Below are 27,657 nucleotides of genomic sequence, written 5' to 3'. Positions count from 1 at the left end.
ATTTTCGGCTCTTTTTCTTTTAGGAGGTAACTAAAATCGAAAATTACAGTCGATGTTCTGTTATGCTAAGTGATTTCTACGTATTCCAAATGTCAAATTCTTTTTATCATTCAGTATTCTGTGTTTCCCAATTATTCAGTTTGTGATCTTGATTATTTCTGTTTTTGAAAATTGAAAATTTTAAACATTGCTGTAGAATCCCGAATGAAACACTAGATTTTCGATGACTTATCGTTTGTTGATACTGGCGCTATGTACGATTACGTTACGGAGTCGAGTTATGTGATTTCATTTGATTCTAATGATTCTTGAATTGATTGCATTTACAATTTCGTCGAAATCTTTCGAGTGATTCCATGGATTCTGTAGATTCTGGTACAAAAATGGGTCAGTATTCCCAACCTGGACAAGCTTTTGATAAAAGGTTGTCCAGGTCCAGTCCATATACGGTGCCCCAGTTTCCCCTGTACATTAAGGGATATTTGAACAATTATTCCACAGATTGGCTCCCAATGCAAACATGCATAATTATATGTACATAATCCCGTCAGGCTCATAATCCTGAAGTGCATAATCCCGGGACCTCCTGTGATCCAAAGGGTTCGAATTCCCTTTTAATCATCAAAAGTTTTCAGACAATAAAAATAATCGAATCTTATTCAATAAGCTTTGTTCCACTTAATTTTACAGGGCTTGGAGCTCTCTAAAGTGTTTTCTTTTAGGAATAATAAAAAAATGCGTGCGTACAAAATGTTCCTTAAAATATACGATTTTGGCCAGAGCCAAACAGTAAGAAATATCGACTTCCGATCTTCGACGACCCCCCTCCCCCATAAATCAACATAATTTGTAGGAGAGAATTTTTTTTCTTTTATCCTCTACCGCTATTTTTTCACTCCAAAACCGTTTTTTTGGTTTATTTCGAAAACGGCTCCTGCGATTTCTTTCATTTTCGAATACGTTTTAGGGGTAGTCAAGGCGAATGCTTTGTCCTTGGACAGCTATGTTCGAAAACCATTTCGATTTCGAATTTTTCAAGATCCAAGTTTAATCAGTTTAGATAGGCCATCTATTTTTCAACCGATTTGCTTAAATTTGAAGTTTTTCTTTAAAGATCTTGAAATTTCCAATTCGACTTAATCGGTCATGAGTCGGTAAGTTACCCGTAGGGCACTCAATGGGTCAAGTGGTAGAGCACTCGCTCTGTGATGCAAGTGTCCCGGGTTCGAATCCCCTTTAGGTCACCAGGAATTTTTCTGGCGTTAAAGGTGTTCGGATTGCATCCAGTGAGCTTCACTGCACTTGATTCCACGGGGCATGGGACTGACAATCTCATCCCGTATAAGAAAAAATAATAATGCGTGTCTAGAAATCCCCTTGCGGGAAGGCCTAAGTTCCTCTATGGAATGTTGTGCCAGCATTATTATTATTATTAAGTTACCCGTAAATGATTTACCTTTTTCGGATTTACTTTTTTATTTGTTCGAAAGCATCTTACTCATGCCAAAATATTCTATAACTTATTTTTCTTAGACAATTTCTCATTTTGGAATGATTTTTTTAAAATCTTTTTTCAATTAATTTAGAAAGTAGTAGAGCGGTCTGTACCCAAAAAACATGCGAAAAGATAATACACGGATAGCTCTTTCTCGTGAGTTCGAGCATTCCGCAAAGCTGGGACACTTTGTCACCTCTTTATTATTTGTTGATTTTAAAATAACTCAAAATGCATCGAATGCACATTGAAAAAGTTTATCAAGCCATTGCATTGCTTTAAAAAAGTGTAAAACATAACATTTAATGATAATAAATTATTCATTATTTGAATGTCAATTCTGTTTTATTTGCATTGCAATAATAAAATAAATTTCTTTTATTGCATTAAATATTTTTTAAACTTTAATTAATTAAATCGATTTTCTGGACCAACTAAAGAGATGCCAAGCTAGCGTATTGGTAGTACACGCAACACAATATAACATCAAGTTGAAATTAATATCGGTCCATCAGAACTGGGGAATTTTCGAATAAAATTTATTCAAACTTTATTAGGAATTCCAAAATATTAACCTGTGAACCCTGCGAATTTTTAACATTCTTAAGTGATATTGAGAAAAAATGTCTCTTGATCTATTTAAAAGTTAGCTTAAAAAAATCGTAGTTACTATATCCAAAATATATCAAAAATAAATCGCACGGCTTGTTTTCGAGACAGTCTTAAAAAAATTGCTTTGAGAAAGAAAAAAATCATGAAAATTTTAAATTCTCCTAATGATGCATAGATCGACTTACGCTGAAAGTTTCTCAGCGAATCCAAATTGCTATTAGGGCAGAATCACATTGACAGTAAAATGCTCACCGTCACCGTCAAAGCCCTCACCGTATTTCGTTATTTTACGCATTTTCATTGCAATTCTTACGCAAATTCTGAATTACCGTGTTACCTTATGTCATACTCGGTGGCACTAGGTGAAAATAGTATAAGAAAATTGAATAAATAAAGCGAAAATGCGATAAACGGTAAGCAAAAAAAAACTGTAGGACTTTTTTGCTACAGTTTTTCGTACAGTTTTTTTGCTCACCGTTTATCGCATTTTCGCTTTATTTATTCAATTTTCTTATACTATTTTCACCTAGTGCCACCGAGTATGACATAAGGTAACACGGTAATTCAGAATTTGCGTAAGAATTGCAATGAAAATGCGTAAATTAACGAAATACGGTGAGGACTTTGACGGTAACGGTGAGCATTTTACTGTCAATGTGATTCTGCCCTTAACTGTTTGGCTTGTAATTCGGTAGCTACTGGACGGGCAAACAGAGTGACTAGTTTTCGAAAATTGATTATTACTGGTGGGGGAGGGGGAGGGGGTCTATATGCAATGCAAAATGTCGTTTTTCATATGCAGTTCGAGCAACGTACTTCAACAAATTCCTCTTTCTACCGCTGCAATGTGAAATAGAGATAAATTAAGAGCAAAGTAATTGAATTTTCAAATCACTTTGTATTCGTTGGGAAATCCATCGGAAAAACTACCAAGAGCAATAAAATGTCATGAAGTTGGACCATATCAAAATGTAATTTTCGCGCGAGAACGGTGAAAATTTCGAAGAGCTTATCTAAAAGTGGCTTATCAAAAGTTATTGACTAACTGTAGTACTGTCGAATTGGTTTATTGGTGGCTCAATGAAGCAGCACTGTATATACTGGGATTGAAATTCTCTATGAGTGCATAATATTTACAAAATCTCGCCTCTAGTCAAAATGACTGCATATTGTGCATATTGATGGTGTTCTCTGGGAATATGGGGTTGTAGAGTGTTAAAGGCACAAAAGGATGCAATTTCACATACAGCGACTATTGGCAAATCGTACAGCAATAGTTTTCAGACCAAACACCAATTTTATGTTATATTGTTCTGCATGGCAAACAGGATGGGGCGAAAATTTTGTGCCTAGTGCCAAAAACCAGCAGCCAACATTTTCAATAATAAATGCCTGATTGAATAGCAATTTTATGAATGCATGAACTCTGTTGATCCGTATTCGCGAAATGACACCATGCGGTCACAAAAATTCCGACAACTTGGAGGGGTGGCTTTGGGGCTCAACAGGTGGTCGTCATCAACCCTTTTTTTTTGATTTTTCGTTCAGGTGAAATAAATAAAAGAGGGGCTAAAACACTCATACGGATTAGAGGTATGGTGAGAGGAAGAAAAAGGGTCCTTCGTCACTTGATTTCACTGCCATATGTATGTGACCACTTAACACGGTTTTCCATCACTTTACGACGATCATTGTAAAAGCACCAAGCCACAGCTTTCAAACAGTCCTTCGCCGATACACAATCACGTAATATGGATTTTATGCCGTCACCAGCATTTATTGGGTACTTTCATGATAATCCATTTTCGTCCAGTGCCAAAGAATAGAACCCTGAACATATTTATGTTTCTTCTCGAAAAATGTCATTTTAGAACACCAAAATTCACTTACATTTGATATTTTTCTGACAATAGTTAAATCACGAAATAACACAAATCTTTCCTCAAAGACAAAAGATGAATATGGGGAAAAGGGCGAAAAGTTATTATGGGGTATTTAAAAATCGGAGGCATCTAAAATCCCGAAAGCCAAAATCCCGGAAGGGCCAAAATCCCGAAAATCAAAATCCAAGATAAAATCCCGAATGGCTTAAATCCTGAAAGGGATGAAATTATATGGGGGAAAACGTTTACAATAATTTTCCAATACGGTTTGACAGGTTAAAATTGACATTTATTTACCCAAATAGCAATTTGGAGTAAGATTACCGTTGGTTGGACCCGTTGGATGTGTATTCTGGATTCCAAAATCGGGTCCTATGACGGTCGTCAGAGTCGATTGACGGAAAGTCGAGAATAATATGACGGTAATTACGGAAGTCATTTGGTGTCATAATAACTCTGAGATTACTCGCTCACGACTAAAATATTACGCCGATTTCCAGTAACTTACAGTGTTCCTATAAAAAATCTTCTTCTCACTGGATATATCTGAGGGTTAATTTCACTTGTAAAATGGCAAATAGAACTATTCAGAGCTGTGAATTCGCAAAGTGGTTGATATTTTCGCGTGTTTTTTCAAGAATATTATAATTTGCATTGGGAGGAAAAGTTCTCCCAGTAGAGATGTGTGTTGTGATTCGAAAAAGTACAGTGCCGACAAGAATTAAATGGAAATTAGGCAATATTTTGCATGATAAACACACAAACATTTTTTTTTTGTAAAATAAAATTTTGTGGTTCAGGAGTTTGCTCCAGTTTCTGTAGTGTCCTGTTATTAAAATTTTGTGTCGAAACGACCCATTTCGTGAAAATTTTAAAAGATTTTTTTTGTGTTTTTGCCAGGGGCATGACGTTTCCTATGTTTCCCATATGTTTATAGCGTGTCGAAAAAACTTTTGAGTTTATTAGGTGTTTTCTGACCTTGTAGAATGAATTAGAAAATAATACAAATACAAAATAAAAGCCAATTTAATATAGAATAGGCAACCGAAAACCCCAAATGGGCAACCTACGTAGTTTTGGAGATATCTTGTGAAATGTGTACGAAAACAGAAAAAAAAATTACACTAAAACTGGTCGCATTTTTCAGAGCTAATGCTACCCCCTGGTTTTGCTATCGAGTTGGAAAATTTTCGACATGTCGGATGGCTTATTCAGCAATAGTCGAATTGCAAAAATCTTCGCAATTGTGAGTAGTGAATTAGGGAAAAATTAGAGAAATTTACATAAAACGTAGTAAAAAACAATAGAAAATGTGAAAATTGTGTCTACGGTGGTAGTGCATTACAAAGTTATGAAGCTCGCTTAACGTCTTTATTCTAAGTGGGTACGTCGATTTCGTACCTATGCGGTAGAGAAGGACGCCAAATAATGCATTGTTTTTGGCGCATCATTTTTTGTACGGAAAAAGACTGTCGTTTGGAGTCGCTTTTGTTACTTCATGGCAGAGTAAACATTAGAACCGTAAAATAACGATTATATTACTAATTCAATCTTGAGTAATGCTGTGACCAAAATACGATGCAAATACGACTAATTTTTAAGATTCCAATTAGGAGTAATCTTTGTACACCAAAAACGAGTCATTTTTGAGTCAGAGTAGTTTTTTGCGGGTTGGGATTGTTGGTTGAGACACATCTTTTACATCAAGAAAATTTCATGTGATAGAAATTCACACATCTTTCTTTCCTTCTGTTTATCCCACTCTTTCGGACACTTGTTCTTCATTTATACATCAGACCAATTTAAATTTAGTTCAATCTAATTTTCAGAGCGAAAAAATGAATTTTCCTGATCTAAAAATCAGACAGACGGATTTCACAGAGTTGAAAGTAAAATTTCATAAATATTCATAAATATTTCTGAATAACATTATAAAATAAATTTGTCAAGTATTGTTAATGGTTAAATTTTTACTAATCGAAACCATTTCTATTTTTGCTGATGAATATTTGAATGAATATTTCAGTTAAACCAAAATTCCGATCTATTTTTTTTTCTCAAAAATTTTGCTTGTATCTCTCCCAGTCTTTCAAACTCTAAATTAGATATTGAACTAAATTGAATTCTCTTTGAAGTTCCAAAAAAGAATAAGAAGAAGAGTATGAAAGAGTGAAATAGACATAGTCAGACTGACTGAGAAAGAAAGGGATGTCAATGTTGAGTTTATGAAATTTTCCTTATCTTAAATATGTGCCGAAAATATTATGCATTTTTGTGCGAAAGCTTTTTACGATGTACCACTAAATTCTAATTACCATTTTTTTAGTTTCAATATGTATAAGAATTGAAACCGAAAATCTTTTTTTTTCTAAAAAAGAACAAACATGAATATGCGAATTTTTAATAAAGGATGTTTAACTCAGCTTGCCGAATACGGATGAAAGGGATTAAATAGACTGTCCAGTCTTAAATAATTAGTTAATGGAATAAGTTGTAAGGAAAGAGTGGTCGCTTGAGCACCTTACAAGGAAATGAAAAGAGCCCCATTTTAATTGAATTGGTAGCAAATGAAATCACTTATGTAAGTTAATTTGCTTGTCATGAAAGGAGTTTACGAACTACTTCAAGCATTTATCATTCAATTATATCCTTTTTGCACAGGCACTTCTTGGGAAATAACTTCAATATTACAGATTAAACTTATATATGGAGAGTCATAATATTTGTGCAGGATTTAATTAAAAACTTTCAAAATCAAATTGCACAATGTTATTTAGCAAATTGCACAAATATAGTCCTCTTATTGATATAATTTATTAATTAAACTAAAATTGCATGCTCATAGTTGGGATTTTTTTAATACTATACTTTCAAAATAATTATTGTAAAGTTTTTTAAATCAATAATTCATTATAACAAATTACTAATTTAAAATAAAACATATTCAACAGACCTAGTTATTGTTTCAAATCATTAATTTTATTTATTAATAATTACATAATTATTTATATTTATTTATTCACTAATTTGCAAGATTCTCGGTAAAGAACTCAGCTGACCACCCGATTAAAGGTTCCAAAACAGTTAATCGTTTAAAAATTGAAACTTAATATACTTTTTGTATAAAATAAAGGTTTAGAATAAAGTTTGGCCTAATTAAAATATGGAAAATGAGATACAAGTTTTTTAAAATTTGTGTTTTCCGGGAAGTTGTTTTTTATCCCATTCGTATCTATCGTGTACCATCGCCATTGATATACAATTTGCTTCAGAGAAAATTATTTTTAGCGACTTTAGCCCTTCAAGAAATTTTCTAACATCTTTTCCGCTTCGCAGAAAGTTATGCAAAGTTTGTGCGCAAAGTTATGCATGGAGTGTTTGACATTATATCGATTTTGATAACATTTTTCTTCATATTCTTTTTTTATTTGATGTTTTAAGGACAAATTATTGTCATAAATAGTTACACTACACAGAAAAAAATATTTCAATAAATTGTTCGTCATTTTTTGTGAATTCCTACTGGGGACTTACGTAGTGCTCGTAAATCGTAAAACCCACAAACAAGTTCGTAAAAGTTTGTACATTTTTTTCAAACACTTAATGAGCATTTTTGTATTTTACAAACATGTGTTCGTAAATTGTTTTCATTTTGTTGATAATTTTTTCTCAAAAAAAACAAATATGAACGAACAAATGATAAAGTTTTACGAACATTTTTGTGTGTGTTCGAACATTTACGAACAAACAAAAATTTACGAGTAAATCACAAAATTCTGCGAACATTTTTTGTGTGTTTTTAAGAACAAATTTTTATAAAAGTACAAAAAAATGCTCGCCAAGTGATTTATGTTACGGGAAATGTATATGAAAAAAGTGCAAACTTTTACGAACTTGTTTGTGGGTTATACGATTTACGAGTATTTCGAAAATCCCCAGTAAGAATTCACAATCATTTACGAACAATTTTACAAAATAACTTTTTCTGTGTATGTAAATAAATGATGTTTAATATGGTCTGATCGATTTAATGCAAATAATTTAAATTCAGCGACTTAAGGACTTCTCTAGTAATACGAAAGTTGTTTTATTAAAAATTTTATATAAAAAATACATATATTTGAAATATAATCTTTAATTAATTAGTTTCTTGTTCCGTTACTCTGTATTTAAAATATACTTTAAATGGGACATCATGTTACAGATGATGTCATGTTAAATGGACATCATCTTTATCAGTAATTCTTGTGATAGCATATCGTAACACATAGACTATACAGGATTTACTGATTTTGGTTACGTGCCCAGTAAGTTATGACAGTTGTTGATCCAAGTGACGATTGGATTTCACTAATTTTAAATTTTAATTTCTCAACGTAAAAGTCCGCAAGCACTTTACGCTTTTGAAAGGATGGTTAAGAGGGTATATTGGTCGACATTCCTATAGAGTGTGATAACGAATAAAAAGTTTGCAAGATCTTTTAAAGTATTTCCTTAAATTCATAGTAAAGTTGTATAACAAATTGGTAATGTCTTCATTTGGAATTGAACGAAACAAGAAAGAATTGAAAGTAATTTCTGTGAAAGTTCTTGAATGCATTAAAATCACGACACGGTAAAATTGAATGAGAACATTGAGCACTCTAAAGAAATGTTGCAAAACCTTCTATGGAAGTGAATATTAAGGACAATGCTGAAGACAAATGGAGTTCAATTGTTTGAAAAATTTCAATGTTGATGACAATTTGTTGGATGCATACACGTGTAAAGAAGAAGTGCTCTAAGCTGTAGAAGAGTTAAATCGATTTTCCCTCCATTTAACGAGACTTTCCGTATAGGACATGGCAATTTTCTCTAGTTACTTTGTAAATAGCCTCATTTTCATCCTAATACGCTTTTCTTCCTTGATTCCACTATGTTCTCCATATAATATGCACGGGGTCTACCAATACCGAGTCGCTGCGTGGTATTTTTATTACAACACCATGAGATTGTATTACGAAACGTGTATGGTATGATACGTTATAAGAAACATGCAATATCACTAAACCTGCGGCCTCGTAATTAAATACAATAAATGGGTTGTTATGTGGTCTGAATGCTTTATATAAATAGCTAACATGGTGTAGGGCATTTCTTGTAGGGGTTGACGGTGTATGTGGTGAGGACAAATTCCTTGGCTTGCAGCTATATATAAAGTGACACAACACTTGCCTGAAATACATTAATGAGACCAGGGTGTGCAGCAGTAAGTTCACCAAATGATATCCAGCCGGTTCGAGACCGTGAAATGAATAATTCCATCGAAAAGTCAAGACACAGAGTGGTCGATACGATTTATGACTCTGCTCCTGAAAAAAAGGGAAAACAAGAAAACCAGTGGTTAGAGAATAGAATTATAAGAGATACTTTTTGCCCTAAAACGCATTCAAGAGATTTAAGGCAATACACGCTTACAAATATTATGTTATTTCAGTCAAAATCGATAAGGGTAATATGGGTAATATACTAAAAGTCGGATATCGCTCAAAGTCGGACACCCTGAAAATCGGACTGTGGACAACTCCTAAAACCGAAAATAGAATTTTAATATTCATTCCTATCTGTCACGCTTTCCATATGAACACTTGAGAAAATATTAGATAGACTGAGATAATTAATTATGACCAGATGTATGTACAGTACAATTTGACACATTGGACCAAGTCCAAATCATATTGATTTTCCCATTTGGCTGAGATTTCTATCCACCAGTGAAATATTGTATACTTGAAATTGAATGTGAAAAATTTGCAAATTTCGTTAGTAACTTTACTTTCGTTACTTTAGTTGTCCCACAGATTAGAATTCTTCAGTTAAAGTTAAGTCAGATTTAAATACTGGCTTTGGCGTATGTTTTTTTCTCATATGGAAACGTCATATTTTTGTCTCTTTTGGCATGACAGTAAAATGTCAATTTATCACTTTTTTTGTTCGATTTAGCAAATTTTGACGGCCTTTTCCCGATTTTTAATCATATTGAACTACTTTACCTAAAATTCTCTAAAATTATTATACGAAAAATTCTCTTATTAACAGGCAATAAATAAGGACTGGAGGGGAATTCTGTAAGGGCCTTGACAGACATGAGGAGTAGCCGACAGACGGCTTAGCGGAATTATATTAAAAATAATTGTTAATGTGCATTTCCATCATTTTCCACTAAGTCGTCTCTCGGCTTAAGTCGTAAGTATATCTAGGGCATAACGCTCTGACAATGCAATATGACAAATTGGGTTCGAATTTTAAGAGATCTTTTTCGAAAATGTGATTCTGTAGCCGTGACATTGCCATTTCAGCTCACGTGACATTGTCAGAAGTCACATATTTGAGATTTATGGCAATTCAAATGACAATGAATTTTGTTAAACAAATCAACCAAGACGTACTGTATTTTCATAAAATCATAAAGTAAAGGGATTTCAATAAAAAATCAATAAATTGCATTTTAGAACTCATATGATATGTCAAAAAAAAAGCTCGATTGGCATTGTCAGGTTTCGAACTCACGCGTGATAATGCCACGAAAATTACAGAATTCCCCTACTGAAATTAAAAATTATAAAACTTCAAATAAAATCAATTTGTTATCAATCAACCGTAATTTTTGGGAAAATCTACTGATAAACATTGATAAAATACATGGTCATGGCGAAAAAAACCACTGAAATCAGAGGTCTATAAGTTTATGTTTCACGGGTTACTCCATGGTTTAAATTTATGGCACTTCGTTTTAAAATTCAGCTGTAAGTAATTTAATATTATTCAGTTCCATAAGTGCAGTAGGACGAGCAGTAATTTTTATAAAAAGCGTGAGTAAAACAACGGCAAACTTGATCGAAAAAGTAGATTTGATCTGTACTGTAAGCCCTGATGGGTCTCACCTAAATTAGGTCACAAAATCTAAAGAAGAATTGGAGAACTGAGACTACCACCTTTATTTCAACTTCCTGAGAATGAACTGTCCACGAAGACTGATACTCACTGAAATACGTGTTAATTCCTAGTAGCAACAAGGGTACTTTATAACAACCTTATGGTGTTACAGTAGAGTTCCTCAAATTTGAACGACAGTTGCATTCAAAATATAAAATATGAGGTTAAGTAAAAGAAATTTTGCATAGAGTCTGAATTAGAACTATTTTTCTCTAGTGTTTCCTCAATATTGTCCTATTATAATAATTTTCTCAACAAATTCCATTGATAAAATTTTCTAAAGTTATTTTGCTTGATTTACGAAAAGTGAATCTTATATGAATTCCGTTACTTTTTTAAAAATATTGTTCAAATTTGAGGAACTCTACTGTATATGGTCACCCAACCTTAGGTAGGTTGGGTGTGTCAAAGAAATAAAGGATTAGGATTGGTGAGATACGGCTGTCAACTGGGTTGACATGTGTCAAATAGCCCGTACGCTATAGTGCATACACTGGTAAAAATAAAAGGATCATATTAACATGTTCTATTATAAAAAATGTGCCGTCAGAGTTCGAAATTTGATCCATCCTTCCTAAAAGGATCATATTTGGATCAATTTGATCTTTTTATTTATACCAGTGTAATAGTAAAATAATATTAAATGTAATACGTAAACAAATCGATTTGGTAAGTAAAATCAAATTATCGTAAGTATAAAACATATCACATTTTGTCCGTAAAAATGTTAGTATTGATCAGTAAGAAACAGTCAATTTTGGCAAGAATCAAATCGATTTTGGCAAGTTAATACATAAATTGTTGTCAGTAAAAAATCATATTTTGCTACAAAAAAAAAAACAAATTTGCTCAATATAAAATCAAAATACTGTCAGTTTACAAATATCGAAGCTTAAAGCAGTAAAATTACGAACAAATTTGTAAGAATCCGCGTTAATACAATAACCATAACAGCCATAATTTCAAAATTTTGTACTAATTGCCCCCTATGACAGCATGATAAAAAGGAAAATGCTTAAAGATGAAGACAGAAATAGCTTGGTAATGCTATGGAAAGGGGAGCAGCGAGCTTTGTGTTCTGGGCCTCAAGGTAATTAGTTATTCCAGAGCTCAGGGCAACAAGTTTTGACAAAAAGAACGTAAAGAGTTTTGCTTTCTCCAATACCATATCAAACATGAATTTTATAAATTAGACTTATTTTTTGTAGGTTTACTGATCTAAATTTATATATCTACTAAGCCATTTTTGTTTATTGGCTAAAATTGATTTTTGATGCTCCAGCATAACTTTTAGATCAGGAAAATATTATGAGATCAAAATTCCAATCTATTTTTTCAAATATTTATAAATGTTTAACTTTGTATTATTTATAGCAATCCTCTTCTTTTAAAGATCAAAACAAATTCAATTTAGTTAGATCTAATTTTTCTTACCAAGAAGTGCGAAAGACCTAAGCAAAACGTTTATAAAAGAAAATGATGTGAATTTTGATTTCTTGAAATTTTCTTAATCTAAAAATTATGTTATAACGACTTTAAAACTCCCGCACACCTTTTGGACCAGGAAAATTTCATAAAGTCTAAATTCACTTTCCTTTCTTTCTTAAAAGCTTTGCCTATGTCTATCCCACCCTTTCGCACTCTTCTTCTTCTTTTGAACATCATGCCAAATTAAATTTTGTTCAGCCCAATTTTGAAACCGAAAGAGTGGGACAGACTTATGCAAATCATTTGAGAGAGAAAGGGACGCAAACTTGAAAGTAGATTATCAATTTTAATGCTTATGGCTCTGGCACACCTTTTAGATCAGGAAAATTTTATGAAGTCGAAATTCGGATCCCCTTCTTTCTCACATGTTTTGCATATGACTATCTCATTCTTTCGCATACCAAATTCGATTGAGCTAAATTGAATTTGGAGTGATGTTTAAGAGAAGAAGAAGAGTGCGAGAGAATGAGATAGACATGTGCAAAACATGTGAGAAAGAAGAGGATCCGAATTTCAATTTTATGAAATTTTCCTGATCTAAAAGGTGTGTCGGAGCCATTATCAATCCAGGTTTCTCAAAGTTCGTTGCTCTTCCAGAACTCATTTAAGGATTTTTACTCTAAGAACCTCTAGGAATTGAAAACTCTAAAAATCTATTAAATTTTGAGTTGAAATAGAAGTGTCCAATATTGCAAGCTGTCCGATATTTGGCTCAATTTTCCAATTAACAAACACCACAGCTTTAAGAATTTTTCTACATATAGCATCTACATATAGTTCAATTGACATACTACAACATATAGGAATTAAAAACTCTAAAAATTCATGAAATTTTGTGATGAAAAAAAAGTGTCCAATATTGCAAGCTGTCCGAAATTGGCCTAGTTTTCCTATTAACAAAATTTATTTTATTCTTGGTTATTAATTAAACACCAATAGACTAAAATAATATGGTTATGAAACCAATAGAGTAAGTAATGCAAATAAGTTGGGTATATTGCTTCAGAAAAGTGATGACTATATAGGAAATTCATAACCACTGCAATTTCATGAATATCTTCCAATAGCCTTTGATCTCACTGTTTTTCAGTCTTAAAGTTAACTAACGAAACTTTCCAATTCCTGCCACAGAGAAGTTCATTTATAGTCTTTGCTTGTTCAGCGTGTATTTGGCCGAATTTATATCCATCAAAACTTAAGTCAAAATAGATGTGTAAAGTTGTCCGGACGCAATGTGGGAATGTTGGGTAAAGTTCGTGGAAAGAAGGGACTATGTAGCTTTTGATATATTTTATTCTTCGCATTGGTTTATTCCATCCTAAATGGCTGTGTGTGCGTGTGTCTGGTACAAAAAAAAAAGAGCGAGAGAATTTATTGTAAGATTTCGATTTTGTACGCGAAATGAATTTCAAAAGATTTTCCTCCATGGCGGCCAAGAAAAAAATCGTAGCCAAGAGGACCTTCTCTTTCTCCGGGAATTGTAATGTGTGGGGATCAGTTGGGGAACATTTTTTCTCCCTTTTTTTTTGCCTTTTGAGTCTTTTTTCATGGGAGACTCCTTCATCCTACTTTGCACGAAGTAGAGAGTTTTCAGGATGGGAAAAAAAAGTTAGAGAGTAAATTGTTGGGTTACGCGTAGATTGAGAAGGGTTCTACTTCTTTTTCTGCCACTCTAACACCAAACCAATGCCTCGGACCAGGGGAGATGGAGGATTTTGGTGGGTGTGGAAATGTAGTCAGTGTGGTGAGTAATTCGTTGACGACGATGATCCCTATAGAGAATGCTTCGCACCGGTAAGAATAGGCCGAATTTTGCCATTTTATTTCTTTTCAGTTTCCTTGAGTAAAAGTTCTAGCAGTACAAAAACTAAGTAGTACTTCTTCTGGATATTATTGGTTATGAACGATCAGAGGTCTATTGGTTTTCTAAACCCTGGAAATAGCAGCTTCTCTTCTGCCCTCGTATATAACCGATGTCAGAAATTTGCAAAAAATTTCTGCAGTAAACACGTGTTGCAGCAGAAATCTATTAATTAAAAAAAATTCTCTGCAGGATTTAAAGATTGTACATTTAGGGCAGAATCACATTGACAGTAAAATGCTCACCGTCACCGTCAAAGCCCTCACCGTATTTCGTTGATTTTCGCATTTTCATTGTAATTTTTACGCAAATTCTCAATTACCGTGTTACCTTATCTCATACTCGGTGGCACTAGGTGAAAACAATATAAGAAAATTGAAGAAATAAAACGAAAATACGATAAACTGTGAGCAAAAAAACTGTACGAAAAACTGTAGCAAATAAATCCTGCAGTTTTTTTGCTAACCGTTTATCGCATTTTCGTTTTATTTCTTCAATTTTCTTATATTAATTTCACCTAGTGCCATCGAGTATGAGATAAGGTAATATCGTGATGGAAAATTGGCGTAAGAATTGCAATGAAAATGCGAAAATCAACGAAATACGGTGAGGGCTTTGACGGTGACGGTGAGCATTTTACTGTCAATGTGATTCTGCCCTTAGGGTAAAATGGTACAATTTGGTCTATGGTACAAGTTTGACAGGGCTTTTTTTCTTGATAAATTTAGTACTTCATTTTTATTTGTATATTTTTAATGCTTTAGTTTTATAGTTTTGGTCTTTGTGCTTAAAAAGAAATTTTGTACTGTATTTATCAAGAAAAAAGCCATGTCCAACTTGTACCGGCGAATTGTCCAACTTGTATCACTTTACCCTATCTAAAATCCTGTTTGTACTTTTTATGAGGCACCCAAAGTAGAAGAAACTAAAAAGAAACTAATCCTCACTAAATGTTAGTAAATGTATGACTGAAGCAGAGTTTTAAGCTCAAATATCATTGAAGGCTTTTCATTTGAGCTTGCTACTTGGGCTTTTCACTTCCTCACATCCCAAGTAGCAAAAACTAGTCCTCATGATGTAAATATTAGTAATTTTGACTCATTAATTTACTCATATATGAGGTCCTCGAAAGCTATCAAGAATAAATAGACTCAAACTTTCCAATAGAAGAACTCTCAGTAAAAATCTAATTTTTGAATACTCACCATTCTTACAAAATACTGCCCAATCATAAGCAGTTTTTCTTTAAGTATTTGGTTACGCCTTAATAATTCCTGAAAAATGCATTTAATTTGTGGTAACATAAAAATAATTGAAAAGTGTGCTTTCTTTGAGCAGAGAAGCATCTCAATATTTAATTCTAAATAAGTCATTCTACTGTTCATTCATTTTTGTGATAGTCTATCGCGTAAGTTAGTGGTAACTATGACGTTGATATTGTTATACTAAACCTACATCTCATTCGATTGCTGTCAAACTAGTAAAAATTTAATCATTTTACTGATGTAAGATGAAATACGTTCTAACGACGTGTTTCTGACCTAAAGCCCTAGGCAGACTTACAGCTTAAGCCGAGAGGAGGCTTAGTTTGAAACTGATGTGAATGTAGTCTAATCATTATTTTGATTTACGATAAACCTCTCTCGGCTTAAGTCGTAGGTCTGTATAGTGCATAAGCGCGTACCTCTAGTCCAGAGGCGTGCAAGAACCGTTAAAACCAAATAAACGTCAAATAAAGCATGTACGTCAATGGTCAAAATGTTACCAAAACAAACTTATTTTGACGTTTATTTGATTTCAACGGTTCTTGCATACCTCTGCTCTAGTCATTTAATGCCACTTGGGACCCTTTTCAGTTGCTACTACAGGGACATCCCTACTAAGCCAAATACACAGGGAGGCCGTTCAAATTGTAGATAGATTCCGCAGTGTTTCACAGTAAGTTTTAAAAGGAATAATCTGACGAAGTTCTGACTACGCTCACCCCACAACATCGACCTTTACCGACCATCGAGGTGATAAAATTCTCTTGAAAATTTCACTAATTGCTAATTCAACTTTTCTGTATGGTTTTTTTGCAGTCGTTCTCCTAAAATGGAAATGGTTCTCTGCACGAAAAGGAATAGAATATTCCGTGCTACCGTATTAAAGGTTTCCATGGAGAGGTGCGGATTCCTTTTTTATAGGGAACCGGCAATCGTGTGTTGCAATGGACGAAAACCTCGCGAAAAGACCAAAGGGGAGCCAGTGGTGATCGTTGGGAAAAAGAGGGTGAATTACACTCAACGGGAGAATGTTCTTTTCTTAGTCCTATTGTTGAGTGCTACGTGCCTTATACTGTATTGGAGTCAGCCACCATTTATAAATGTACAAATAATGAAGAGTTATGTGGACAACTCGCGTAGATATTGGAACATTATCAGCCATTCTTCAATAAACCATTCTTTTCGAGATGCTTTTGTTCACCCTTGGACAAACCCCTTTTATCACACTTACGCCTCTATCTACGTATCGTATAGTCCCAAAGGGGATTTGGACGGATACAGAATTGTTGCTGTGACAACTTTCTGTATGGATTTCTTACACCTCTTCCCAAAGATGATGGTGTATAGAAATAATCTCAAGAATTTCTGGTGAATCAAAGATGAATTTTCCACAAATTCTACACAATAAAGCACTTCACTTGGGAGCTTTGACATAACTGTGTGCAGAAAAAAAGCTCCCACAATATAGATTTTTCCATCAGTCTGAATATGAGTAAGAGATTTATATTTTTCATAAATATTTTTAAAAACATGAAATTGGACTCCAAGCTTTTAGCGCTGGTTTGGTACAACCCAACAATTCTCCCACACCTGACAGCAGAAAATTTTTGAAACTTTTAAAAGGTAAACCACAAAATTGCACAAACATTCATTGTTTTTCCATGTGAAGCTTTAAAACAACTTAAATTAAATTTTGCCTCACAATGGTTCGTCACATGAAGCTTTCTGGGTGGAAAATTGAAATTCTGAAACAGAAAGTGCAGAGACAGAGATTTTTTTTTGTAAGAATTCTTGCAGACAATTGTGCAGTGATAGAAAGTTTCTCTATGCAATCAATTTTCACCATGGAGACAATTTTTATTGCGCTGATAAAATAAGAATATTTTATTAAACGATAGTTTAGTTTTTAATCAAAATTGCTTTTAAAACTAAACAAGCAAAAACATATTTTTAATAAAAAGTATGATGGATAAAATGAAAATATATTTTATGTAAAATAGGGAAAAGTCGGGCAATTTCTTACATCTCTTCTCACCATGTAACAACCGTAACACGGGATAGATTAAAACATCAAAATCATATTGTAAGCTTTAGTAAAGAGTAAAGAAAACAAAGATTTTGATTTTTCGTACAGATATTTAAACTTAATTGCTTAAATTAGACACATTTCAGCAAACGAAAAAAAATTAAATCATCATCATCAACATCATTTTCAACCGTTTATTCGTATGGGAGTCGCGGGTCCATGACAACCAATTTAGCAGCCCAGGCTTGTCGTTCTTCTGCCACTTCAGGAAGATGTTCGGGTTCGATCCCAAGGCGTTCCAAGGCAAGATTCTGAATTTGATTCAGCCACCTTGTCCTAGGTACGCCCCGAGGTCGATATCTCCTCACACTAATGGCTTGCATACCTTTTCTGGGGAATCTTTCTTGAATAAAATTAAACTTAGTCAGTAAAAAATTAGTCTGCAATGCTGAAATGAATTTATTTATTAAATTTAGTGTTATTTTTTAAAGAAGAAAAGTAGAAGACCAAGCGAGTTGCATTGACATATAGAAAATTTTTAAGAAATAATGGGATATTAATTTTGATATAATGAAGTTTTCTTGATGTAAATCGTGTGCCGGAACCATTAAAATGATTAAAATTAAAATCTCAGTAAAAGAAATTAATTTAGTCAGTAAAATAGTAAATATTGGTTAGTTAGAAACATTAACCTAAACAAAAGTAGACATAATTTGAAAAATTCAATGAATTTTTTTCTAAAATATTAATTCCCTTCACAAAAATTACTTTATTTAAAAGTAAAATAATTTTGAATTGTACATTAGCAAATTAGGTAAGTAAAAAAATCAATTTTCGTATCGTAGGTGCGGATAACTTTACCATCCTGCTGTACGTAAACTTTTCCGTAGTACTAAAAATTTTGGAACGATTTTTACCGATCGCACATGGTAAATAAAGCGTGTCCACGACAAGATTGTTCCAAATGATTACATATTTTTAAGACAGATGCCACTAGCTCCGTATTTTCGTTGTATGTAAACATTGTAATACGTGTTTTTTACCTTTCTTTTGGTGAAACTCTCATCAAATTCTGTTCCTTTTTCACTGAGATACGAAATAATAATGGAAAAGAGAATGGAACTGATCGTGTACGTATACGTATCTAAAAAATCCTGGAATCAGTTACGCGGACCTTGAAAAAGTCACAAATACCTCACGCTAGACCGTCCGGAGGGTGATTCTTCGATTCCTCGGCAGTAAAATCACTGCCCAGAAACCTGGATGTGGAAAAAATCGGGGTATTGGAGATCGAAATTTTGAAAAAAGGTGATCATGAGCTACAAGAACAATCCTTCGACATCTGTGAGGGATATGGCTAAAAAACTTAAATGTTCTCCGAGTCTTGTGCACAAAATTAAACAGACGAATGCACTGAAGACTTACTGTCTCGCATAGGATGTAAGAAAAATTACAGGTACAAAAATTATAAAAAAAAATTCCAAAAAAAATATATGGTAAAAGGAGACTTCAAACAATTGCCAGGACAGCAATATTACACCGCAATGTCTCGCATAGGATGTAAGAAAAATTACAGGTACAAAAATTATAAAAAAAAAAAATTCCAAAAAAAATATATGGTTTCCAAAAAAAATATATATTCACTGGCGATCTGCTCATGTGGACGTAAGAGCAAGGCGTTCTTCATGCAGGGCAACATGAACTTGTCAATTTACATCACGGAATGCCTCCAAGAACGCCTGTTGCCTCTGTACAGATGCCATGATATACCCCCGATCTTCTGGTCAGATTTGGTGTCGTGCCATTACTCAAAAGCAACCAAAGAATGGTACGAGGAGAACGACGTTCGTTATGTACAAGGAGATGAATCCGCCAAACATTCCAAATCTCCGTCCAGTTGAAACATATTAGGCTATGAAATACGATCTGAAGAAGAAGGCTTAAGTCGTCGAAAACATCGAGGACTTCAAGAAAAAATGGAATGAAACAACCAGGAACTGCGGTGATGATCTTGTACAGACCTTAATGGAAGGACTCAAGAAGAAGATGCGAGATTTCGCAAATGAAATACTTGAATAAAAAAAACTTATAATCTAATAAATCTACAATAAATTAAAGTTTCAAAAAATATCTTTCTTTTATGTAGACTTTTTATGTAGATTTCATTTTTAAAGCATTATTATTAATTTTATAATTTTGTCGTGGGCAGGATCGGGAAAGACTATTCTTAAGTGCTATAGAAGTAAAGAAGAGCTCACAAACAGCAAGGGACAGAGTTTCCTGAATCCACGGTAGTAAAATATCCATTTAGGTCAGTAGAAGATTAAAATGGCTCGGAACTTCTTATTTGTCCTTCTCCCAATAATGTTTTACTATTCATCAATTTTCATTTTTATTGATAATTTTACCAAAATACTATCCAATCTGCTCAAGCCATAATTCAATAGCTTTCTTTCCAAATTTTGCTAATCAAATTCTTTTTTTACACTAAATAATTTGCAGGTGATATATCGTAGTCTTAAACTATCATCCCGATTGTTTTTAAATATTATAAATTACAATTTCATATGAGCTTATTTTTACTAATATAATAAAATTACATTTATTATCTAGTGTCCTCACCGTGACATAATTACTATACTTTCTCTACGTTTTTCAGGATGAATTTGGTAGATGTACCATATCTATAATTGCAAATATAAGTTAGTGTTACAAATTGAACAAAAAATGATTTGTATATTCATCTAAACAAATCATCGTAATTTGAAAGATTATAATTGGTGTGTTTACAGCGACAGTTTGATCCTTAAAAAATATCTGGGCTAAATCGTAAAGTTCGAATAAGCTTTAAGATGAATAAGAAGTAACGAGAAGTGAAAATCCAATGTATTTAGTTTATGAAATCTATTTTCGAATGTCTTTTCTTTGGAAAAACTCTAGCTGTGAATTCTTGGAATGGATTAAATTGTAGAGCACTTTATGATGTTAGTTACCTGGTTCGGGTTACTGTTAAGTGTTAGGTCTAACAACCGCTAAGAACCTAGAACAATTACCTAAACAATTTTTTCCGATTGCGAAATTTCCGTCTTCTGTAGATTTTTATACCAAAATTCACACAAATAATTATGAAATTACCCCATCCTCCCCTATACACTTGAGATGGGGGTATTTAACAATGAAAATAGAGGCGACTGGTGGTTATGTATCCCATTTCGTGTACACAGTTTGAGATCTGTTTAATATCCGGCCTGAGACTATGCTCTCAACCAGGATATTTCCCACTATTCCATCTCAACCCAATGCATTTTCCCATACTTCCATGGAACATTTTGAGTGAGCCCGGTGAAAACAGTGAAGAACATTATTTTTCTAACTATGCGAAAATGTGTGAATGTGTGTGTGTACTATGGTGGGGAATGATGAAAAAGCTTTTCCATCAACAACCACCCACAATATCGCCCAGCTCTCACGTCATAACAACACCCATTAAGGCATTGGTGCTGCCACATCAGCATCACAGAAGGTGCCTTCAACATAATAAATGTACATGTGTACAGCATAATACAATGCATATACACATTTTGAGTACACTAAAAGGTCCATAATTGTTTTCCACGCTGTTTTTACTCTTTTTCCTCCCCGATGGCGTAAACATAATATTCACCAACGTTGGAAACTTGCAAAGGCACTAAGACCAAATATTTCAGGGGGTTGCTTACTTTGCACAATTTTCCGCTAACCTTAGAGCTATACCATGAATTTACTGCTTGTCATCCACTTTGGATGCCACAAACAAGATTTTAGGTGAAAGTGGCAATAAAGTGTCTTTAGTGCTTTTAATATTTTTTGCCAAAAAGCTGCAGTTATCATTGCGCTTTTCCTTGTTTATCATTTGTCACTTTTTCAATTAGTCTAAGAAAAGCTAACTCAGAAAACGGTGAAAACATTTTATAAGAAAAGTGCTATATATTTTTACATCAAACAAGTAGCAGTTATGTTTGTCTTTTTATGATCACACATTAGGTAAGAAAGTTACTAAGAACAATACGGGACTGGTATTTTTATTAAAGATTTGTTTGATTAAATTTAAAATAAATATATGAAGGAGACATTAAATTATAAATTTAATGTTTTTATTCAGTTTTAAGGTTGCACTAGTGTTCAATTTATCTTGTTGAATGGGGGAAGACAGCTTAGAAAAATACTTAGAAAGCAGAAACTTAAATCTGTAAGCCCAGATGGAGCTCAGCTAAATAGAATTACAAACTTATATAGAGAAAATGGGAAACTGAGGTTGCCACCCTTCTTTCAACTTCCTGAGAGTGAACTGTCCACGGCGACTGATGCTCACTCCCTGAAGTACTGATGTTAATTGCCATAAGCATCAAGAGCACCATATAACAACCTTCAGTACCCGCCTTGGAATGGTAGAGATTGGGCGTGAGAAAGGAATAAAGGATTTGGATTGGTGGGTTACAGCCGTCGACAGGGTTGACATGCGCCGAATAGGCCGTACGCTCTACAAATCAAAGTCTAACTTTTTTAGTACCTATATTATTATTATTATTATTATTTATTTATTTAAATCAAAGCCTATAGGGTCTGCCCCTCTCACAAGGTTTGATTAAATGAGAAATAGAAAAAAAAGAAAAATAGAAAAAGAAAGCAAAACAGAGAATTAGAAAAAGGATCAGGAATTCAACCTGACTCAGTCTGATACAATCAAGCGATGCCGATCAGTGATGATCTGGCACGTAAAGGAAAGTAGTTAACAAAACAATTCCGTCGACAAAAATCGTTCGCATTAGCTGATTACAGTGTGCTGTCGGTATCAGGAGTTCCCGCACCCTGGCCGAGGATCCAAGAATTACAAGCGAAGTCAAGTAACGCGGCCCTCCTGATAAAATCTGACGCACAACCCATCAGAATGTTGCGGTAGGGTGGAGTCTTCACTTATGGACGTTGTACATTTATGAACAGCTCGCAAAAATCTTAAGTTCTTACTTAAAACAGATTTCGAAGAATCAGAAAATTCTTAATTTATGATGTGATTAACAATGTTGTGATTTTTCGAAATCGGTTTTAGGTAAGAACTTAAGATTTTTTTAAGTTCTCTCTGATATACCTTTGAATCAAGCGCCTGACAAGTTGGCCTTTTATATGAAGCTATTTGAAGCCAATTCCTAAATTGATCTCGAACTCAGCTCACAGTGCTCCAAGGAAAAAAAATTATTTAAACAAAAATTTAGTGTATTTATCCCTTCATACGGAAAGGTATCTTATAATACGGAAAAACTTCTGACTTTTTAAATATTTAGCATAACGATCACGAGTGCAGAAAAATTCCCATACGCATTTGTATGTGAAAGTAAGAAATTGGCTTCAACTTTGAAGGCCATTCGCCGGGGAATAGCTTTGAATCGGTATAGAAAAAAACTCAACCAGAGAGAGCTCTTGAATCGGGAAGGTTATTACTGAACGAGATGATTGAGGGTCAACAAGCGGTCCCTCAAAGATCAGGTATTTGATCAAGAAGCAAAGCCGATCTTAGAACCGAGATCGTCACTCGCAATGCATTTGAAAGGAACATTAGATGTTTTAACAACATGATTTAACAACATAATAATAATAATGGTAGCACAACGATGGCTTGGTCCTAAAGCGGAGTTCGGAACATTCATTATTATCTTTCTTATACAGGGATGGGATTGTCAGTCCCATGCCCGTGGAATTAAGTGCAGTGAAGCTCACTGGATGCAATACGAACACCTTTCACGCTAGAAAAATTCCTGGTTATCTAAAGGGGATTCGAACCCGGGACACTTGCATCATAGAGCGAGTGCTCTACCACTTGACCCCTTGAGGGCCTCTACCACACGGAAGTAGCGCTCTGCCTCTTGAACTACGGAGACCTCTATAGTTGTAGATATACAAAAGTTCGTCAAGCTAAAATTCTGTTAATCACAAAACCAGTACAGATAACGCAATTCATTAGTGAGTTAGAGATTAACTCCTCAGCTTAGTTAACTCCAGCGTAAAATATTCCAGCCATTTCTCAACATCATTATTTTATTGCACATGAAATGATGACAGCGGTATGTGTAAGGATGTTTAAGAAAATATTAAACAGAACTCAGTGTATTAGGGCAAAAACCATTCCATTTCGTGTAACACTCCACCACCCACTTTTCATTAATATTCACAGGAAAAGTGTACATTGTGATCAATTGTGAATGTAGCAATATCGGAAATTAATTGGGAGAAAGCTTTTCCTCTAAATTTCAATATATAATACACCCAGCGAATAAAGTAGTAAAAAAAAAAGTTGAAGAAAAGCGCGCATTTTCTTTCACACAACACTCAATACACATTGTTCAGGAACGTATCAAGAACATCTCTTTTTTCCACTGGAGCTTTTGTAATCCTACACCGAAAAAAGCTTCTCTACCTGAACAATAGATTTTACTTTGTGAGAGGATGATTTTTTTCTCTAGGTCTTTTTTGGGTGTATAGAATCGTTCCACTTGGAAATCGATACATATCCCCTTAATTGTGTTATGAGATTATCGAATTTCGGACTGATATCTAATTAAATGAAATATTTAACAGAGAATAATGAATGGAGAAGAAACTTTTTGCCTATCTAATACTTGATGTTACCCCAGTGTTATATGTACAAAAAAAAACTGAAAACTTTTCTTTGTTTCCATCTATTTTGGGGCAAAAGGTGAAGCGGATGGATTGGAAAGCAAAGGGCCATAGGAAAGTATCTGGTGGAGACTAAATGAGCCAGTAAATTCATTCTTGTACCAGATTCTTTTGGTTTTCATTTCTCATCCCAAAACCCACCTCATTTTCAATTCAATCCTTCATCGTTCTTTCTACATCCTTCTCTCTCAACATTTTCCACATTCAATACAATTTAGCACAATACATACTCTAGGTAAACTAACTAAGAGTTAATTGAACACTGCACAAGCTTCTTGCAGTTGTGGTGCTAAAAACTGTGGTCAGTGTGAGCCACAAAATGAAGTTAAATTTGTATGGAGTGTGCAAGGAATGAAAAGATTTCTTTATGCTCATTTTCTATGTAATATTTTCATCTAAAATACGTATTAAAGTACATGATTCTCAGAGCTTGGTGAATATAGGTTAAAAAAAAAGCTAAAGCTCTTTTGGATGGAGATATGGTGAAGCAAATTTACTGAATTTTGCACAGAAAGGAAAGGAGTAAAGTAAATACTCCCATATACACATCTGTGCAACTCTGGATCTCAAAATAGGAAACAAACTATATAGAAGAACATGGTATGAATGAAGTTATCTGTTTCCTTGTTGTGGGATTTATCTCAGAAAAATATACCAATATATATCAAAGATGAGATATTTTATATGAATGTAGGACCAACGATGAAAATAGATGAAATAGAGTGTGTGAAAGCTGGATTTTAAAACATAAATTTACAGTGTACAAATAATATTCGAAAATATTGTATATATAAAAAAATGTAGGTCATACAAGTTCTATTTGTCTTTTTTTTCTCAACATCGAAACACCAAATTGAAGATAACTTTTACGATTCCATCTACCTCTTAAGACGGAAACTTTACTTAAATTGGTAGTTTGAGCATGTTTGCAGACAAATAAAAAGTGCAAAAAGTATATCTTTTCTGAGAATTTTTATTTATTGATATGTTTCTTCAAAAAATGCTGAAGATGCACCAATTTGCAAGTAAATAATTTTTACGAGAAGCAACTCATGTGAATCAGAAATTTTGTTATACGATTTTAACGGTCCGTGGCAGCAATAAAATATTTGGATACCTCTAAATTTTCATACTCAGTCAGGTAGTTTTGAGACAAAAATCTGCGTATCTGACATTTTGCAAAAAGGATATAACGTTATTGATAAAGTGCACTCACCATCAGATCTAGGAGGCCAGCATTTAGAGATAGCGACTTAAGGTCTTCAGTAGCCTTCCTTTTTATCGTCCTTAAGGAACCAAATGAACAAAATACTCGAGAATATTTACCATGTAAACTTTGGCAGTAAAGATTTATCCCAAACTATTAGACACTATCAGGCACGAAGGTGAGGACATTGGGGTGTGCCTGAGACGGGGGATACAGCAGGGAGACCCTCTTTCACTCTTCGTATTTAATACTGTCCTCGATCCCCTACTAAGAGCGATAGGATCCAAAAACGGGGCGCAGAGCTTGCTAGTACGTACAGAGGAATACCTTAATGCCCTTGACATGGGACTTTCCACTGGAAAGTACTGCTCGTTCAGGATTGTGCCCCATTGCAGGACTTGGCACCTGGCAGATCCTTTATTCCATTTTAGGAGTGGGCGGCCGGTGCCATATGCAAGGCCGGAGAGTTTATTACGCTATTTGTGCGCAACAGTCTCTCCCTGGAGGGGGATGACGGTATGCACTCTGCGGTAGCAGCTTGGAGAGTCCGTAGGAAGAGTAAGGTGTTTACCCCTGAAACCACACCAAAAGCTCAAACTGTAGAGCGTATGGCCCATTCGACACATGTCAACCCAGTCTACGGCCATGACCCATTAATCCTAATCCTTTATTCCTTTGACACGCCCAACCTCTACCACCCTTTTGGGTGCTGAAAGGTTGCTTTTGGGGCTCTCATTGTTAGGTAAATGTCCTCAATCTTCAGTGAGTGAGCATCAGTCGCCGTGGACGGTTCAATCTCATGAAGTGAAAAATGGAAACTCAGTTCTCCAATTGGTCTCTGTTTGTAATTTTTATTTAAGTGAGCCCCATCAGGGCTTACAAAAATAACTAAGCAACTGTCTTAACACACCTGGATACAGATGTGAGAGTGGTGATTAAAGAGATTTTCCACTTTCCACACTGCCGTTTGTAAGGGGTTGTTGTACTGCGGAAATAAGGACGGGGATTCGGAGTACCGGGGCATGAGACACTAACGACCTTGACTGCTCTCAAGCTGGCCTTCAAGTTTACTCAGTCTGACGACCCAGTCATCCAGCTGGACGAGATCCCGGAAGCCCAAGAGTCTGACCTATTTCTGACCTTCAGAAAAGCCCAAGAGACTGGGATTGTTAATGGAAATCGTCATCACCAAACAAACCCGAAGCCTCAATCCTTTGGGGTAAGACGAATAAAAAGCGTGATGGAGATTCCACGCTCAGAATCTCCAGCTGCTCCTTACGAAAATTAACATACTTGGCTACTGGCCCTAAAGAAACCGGAAAGTCCGGTTCCGGTTATCTTTTAATAGCCACAGAAATAAAAAATAAATGGAGGATCATCGATAAGAAATGCCTTGCATAAATTTTTTTATCCTTTAGGGTAAGTGCTCATAATTTGGGACAGCTTATAATTTTGAACGATTTTAAGGTATAAAATTGAAATATTGATAATGAAATTGTTTTCTGACCAAAAGTGTTTATACAATAATTTTGTACGAGAATGAGTGCTCTTTAATACATCTATCCCAGATTTGTGTCTCCGATTTGAAGACCTTTACCAAACTTTTTGGTAATAAAGTCGTTCTAATTTAACGAACGTTTCGAAATTTAACCTGAGAGAATGTAAGTAGCACATAGGTTATATAGTATCGGTATTATTATTGTTACATTATTTGTGATTACATTATTAAACCTTTGCATAGAGTATACTGTTTTTAATTAAAAAATTAATTATATTATTAAGGTCACATAAATGCATACTAGTTAATATCAAAAGTGAATGACAAAGAGTTGTCCCTTGTGTTTTAGTATGAAAATTGATATGAAATTGAATTAATTGAAAAATGATTCGGAAACAATTTTGGGATGGATGCGCTCAAGCTAAATATTTAGCATAAAAAAAAATATTGTATAAAAATGGAGTGTATAATTTATATTAATAACAATAATTAACCGCATTCAATTGCAGATCAAATTACGTGTTACTACGGACACTTAATTAGGCAGAATAGCAACGTTTTATTCAATATGATCGACTATTCATTTAGTGTTGGGGATTTTTACCCATCAGACACCAACTGATGTTGTGCTTTATTAAT

At 34.2% G+C, this 27,657-nt stretch overlaps 1 protein-coding gene across 1 annotated transcript in view; it reads right to left on the bottom strand.

The window, feature by feature from the left end:
- LOC129807130 (protein O-mannosyl-transferase Tmtc3) overlaps positions 1–27,657 on the bottom strand; it is a 325,993-nt gene that overhangs the window by 267,488 nt on the left and 30,848 nt on the right. Inside the window, exon 2 of the mRNA XM_055856176.1 lies at positions 9,205–9,341. Coding sequence (XP_055712151.1) covers positions 9,205–9,341 — 137 coding nt within the window. The remainder of the gene's footprint in view (positions 1–9,204; positions 9,342–27,657) is intronic.

The sequence above is a fragment of the Phlebotomus papatasi genome, chromosome 3 (assembly GCF_024763615.1).
Source record: "Phlebotomus papatasi isolate M1 chromosome 3, Ppap_2.1, whole genome shotgun sequence".
NCBI classification, from domain to species: Eukaryota; Metazoa; Arthropoda; class Insecta; order Diptera; family Psychodidae; genus Phlebotomus; species Phlebotomus papatasi.
Note: the sequence above shows the minus strand (reverse complement) of the source record. Positions and strands in the feature narration are given on the sequence as shown.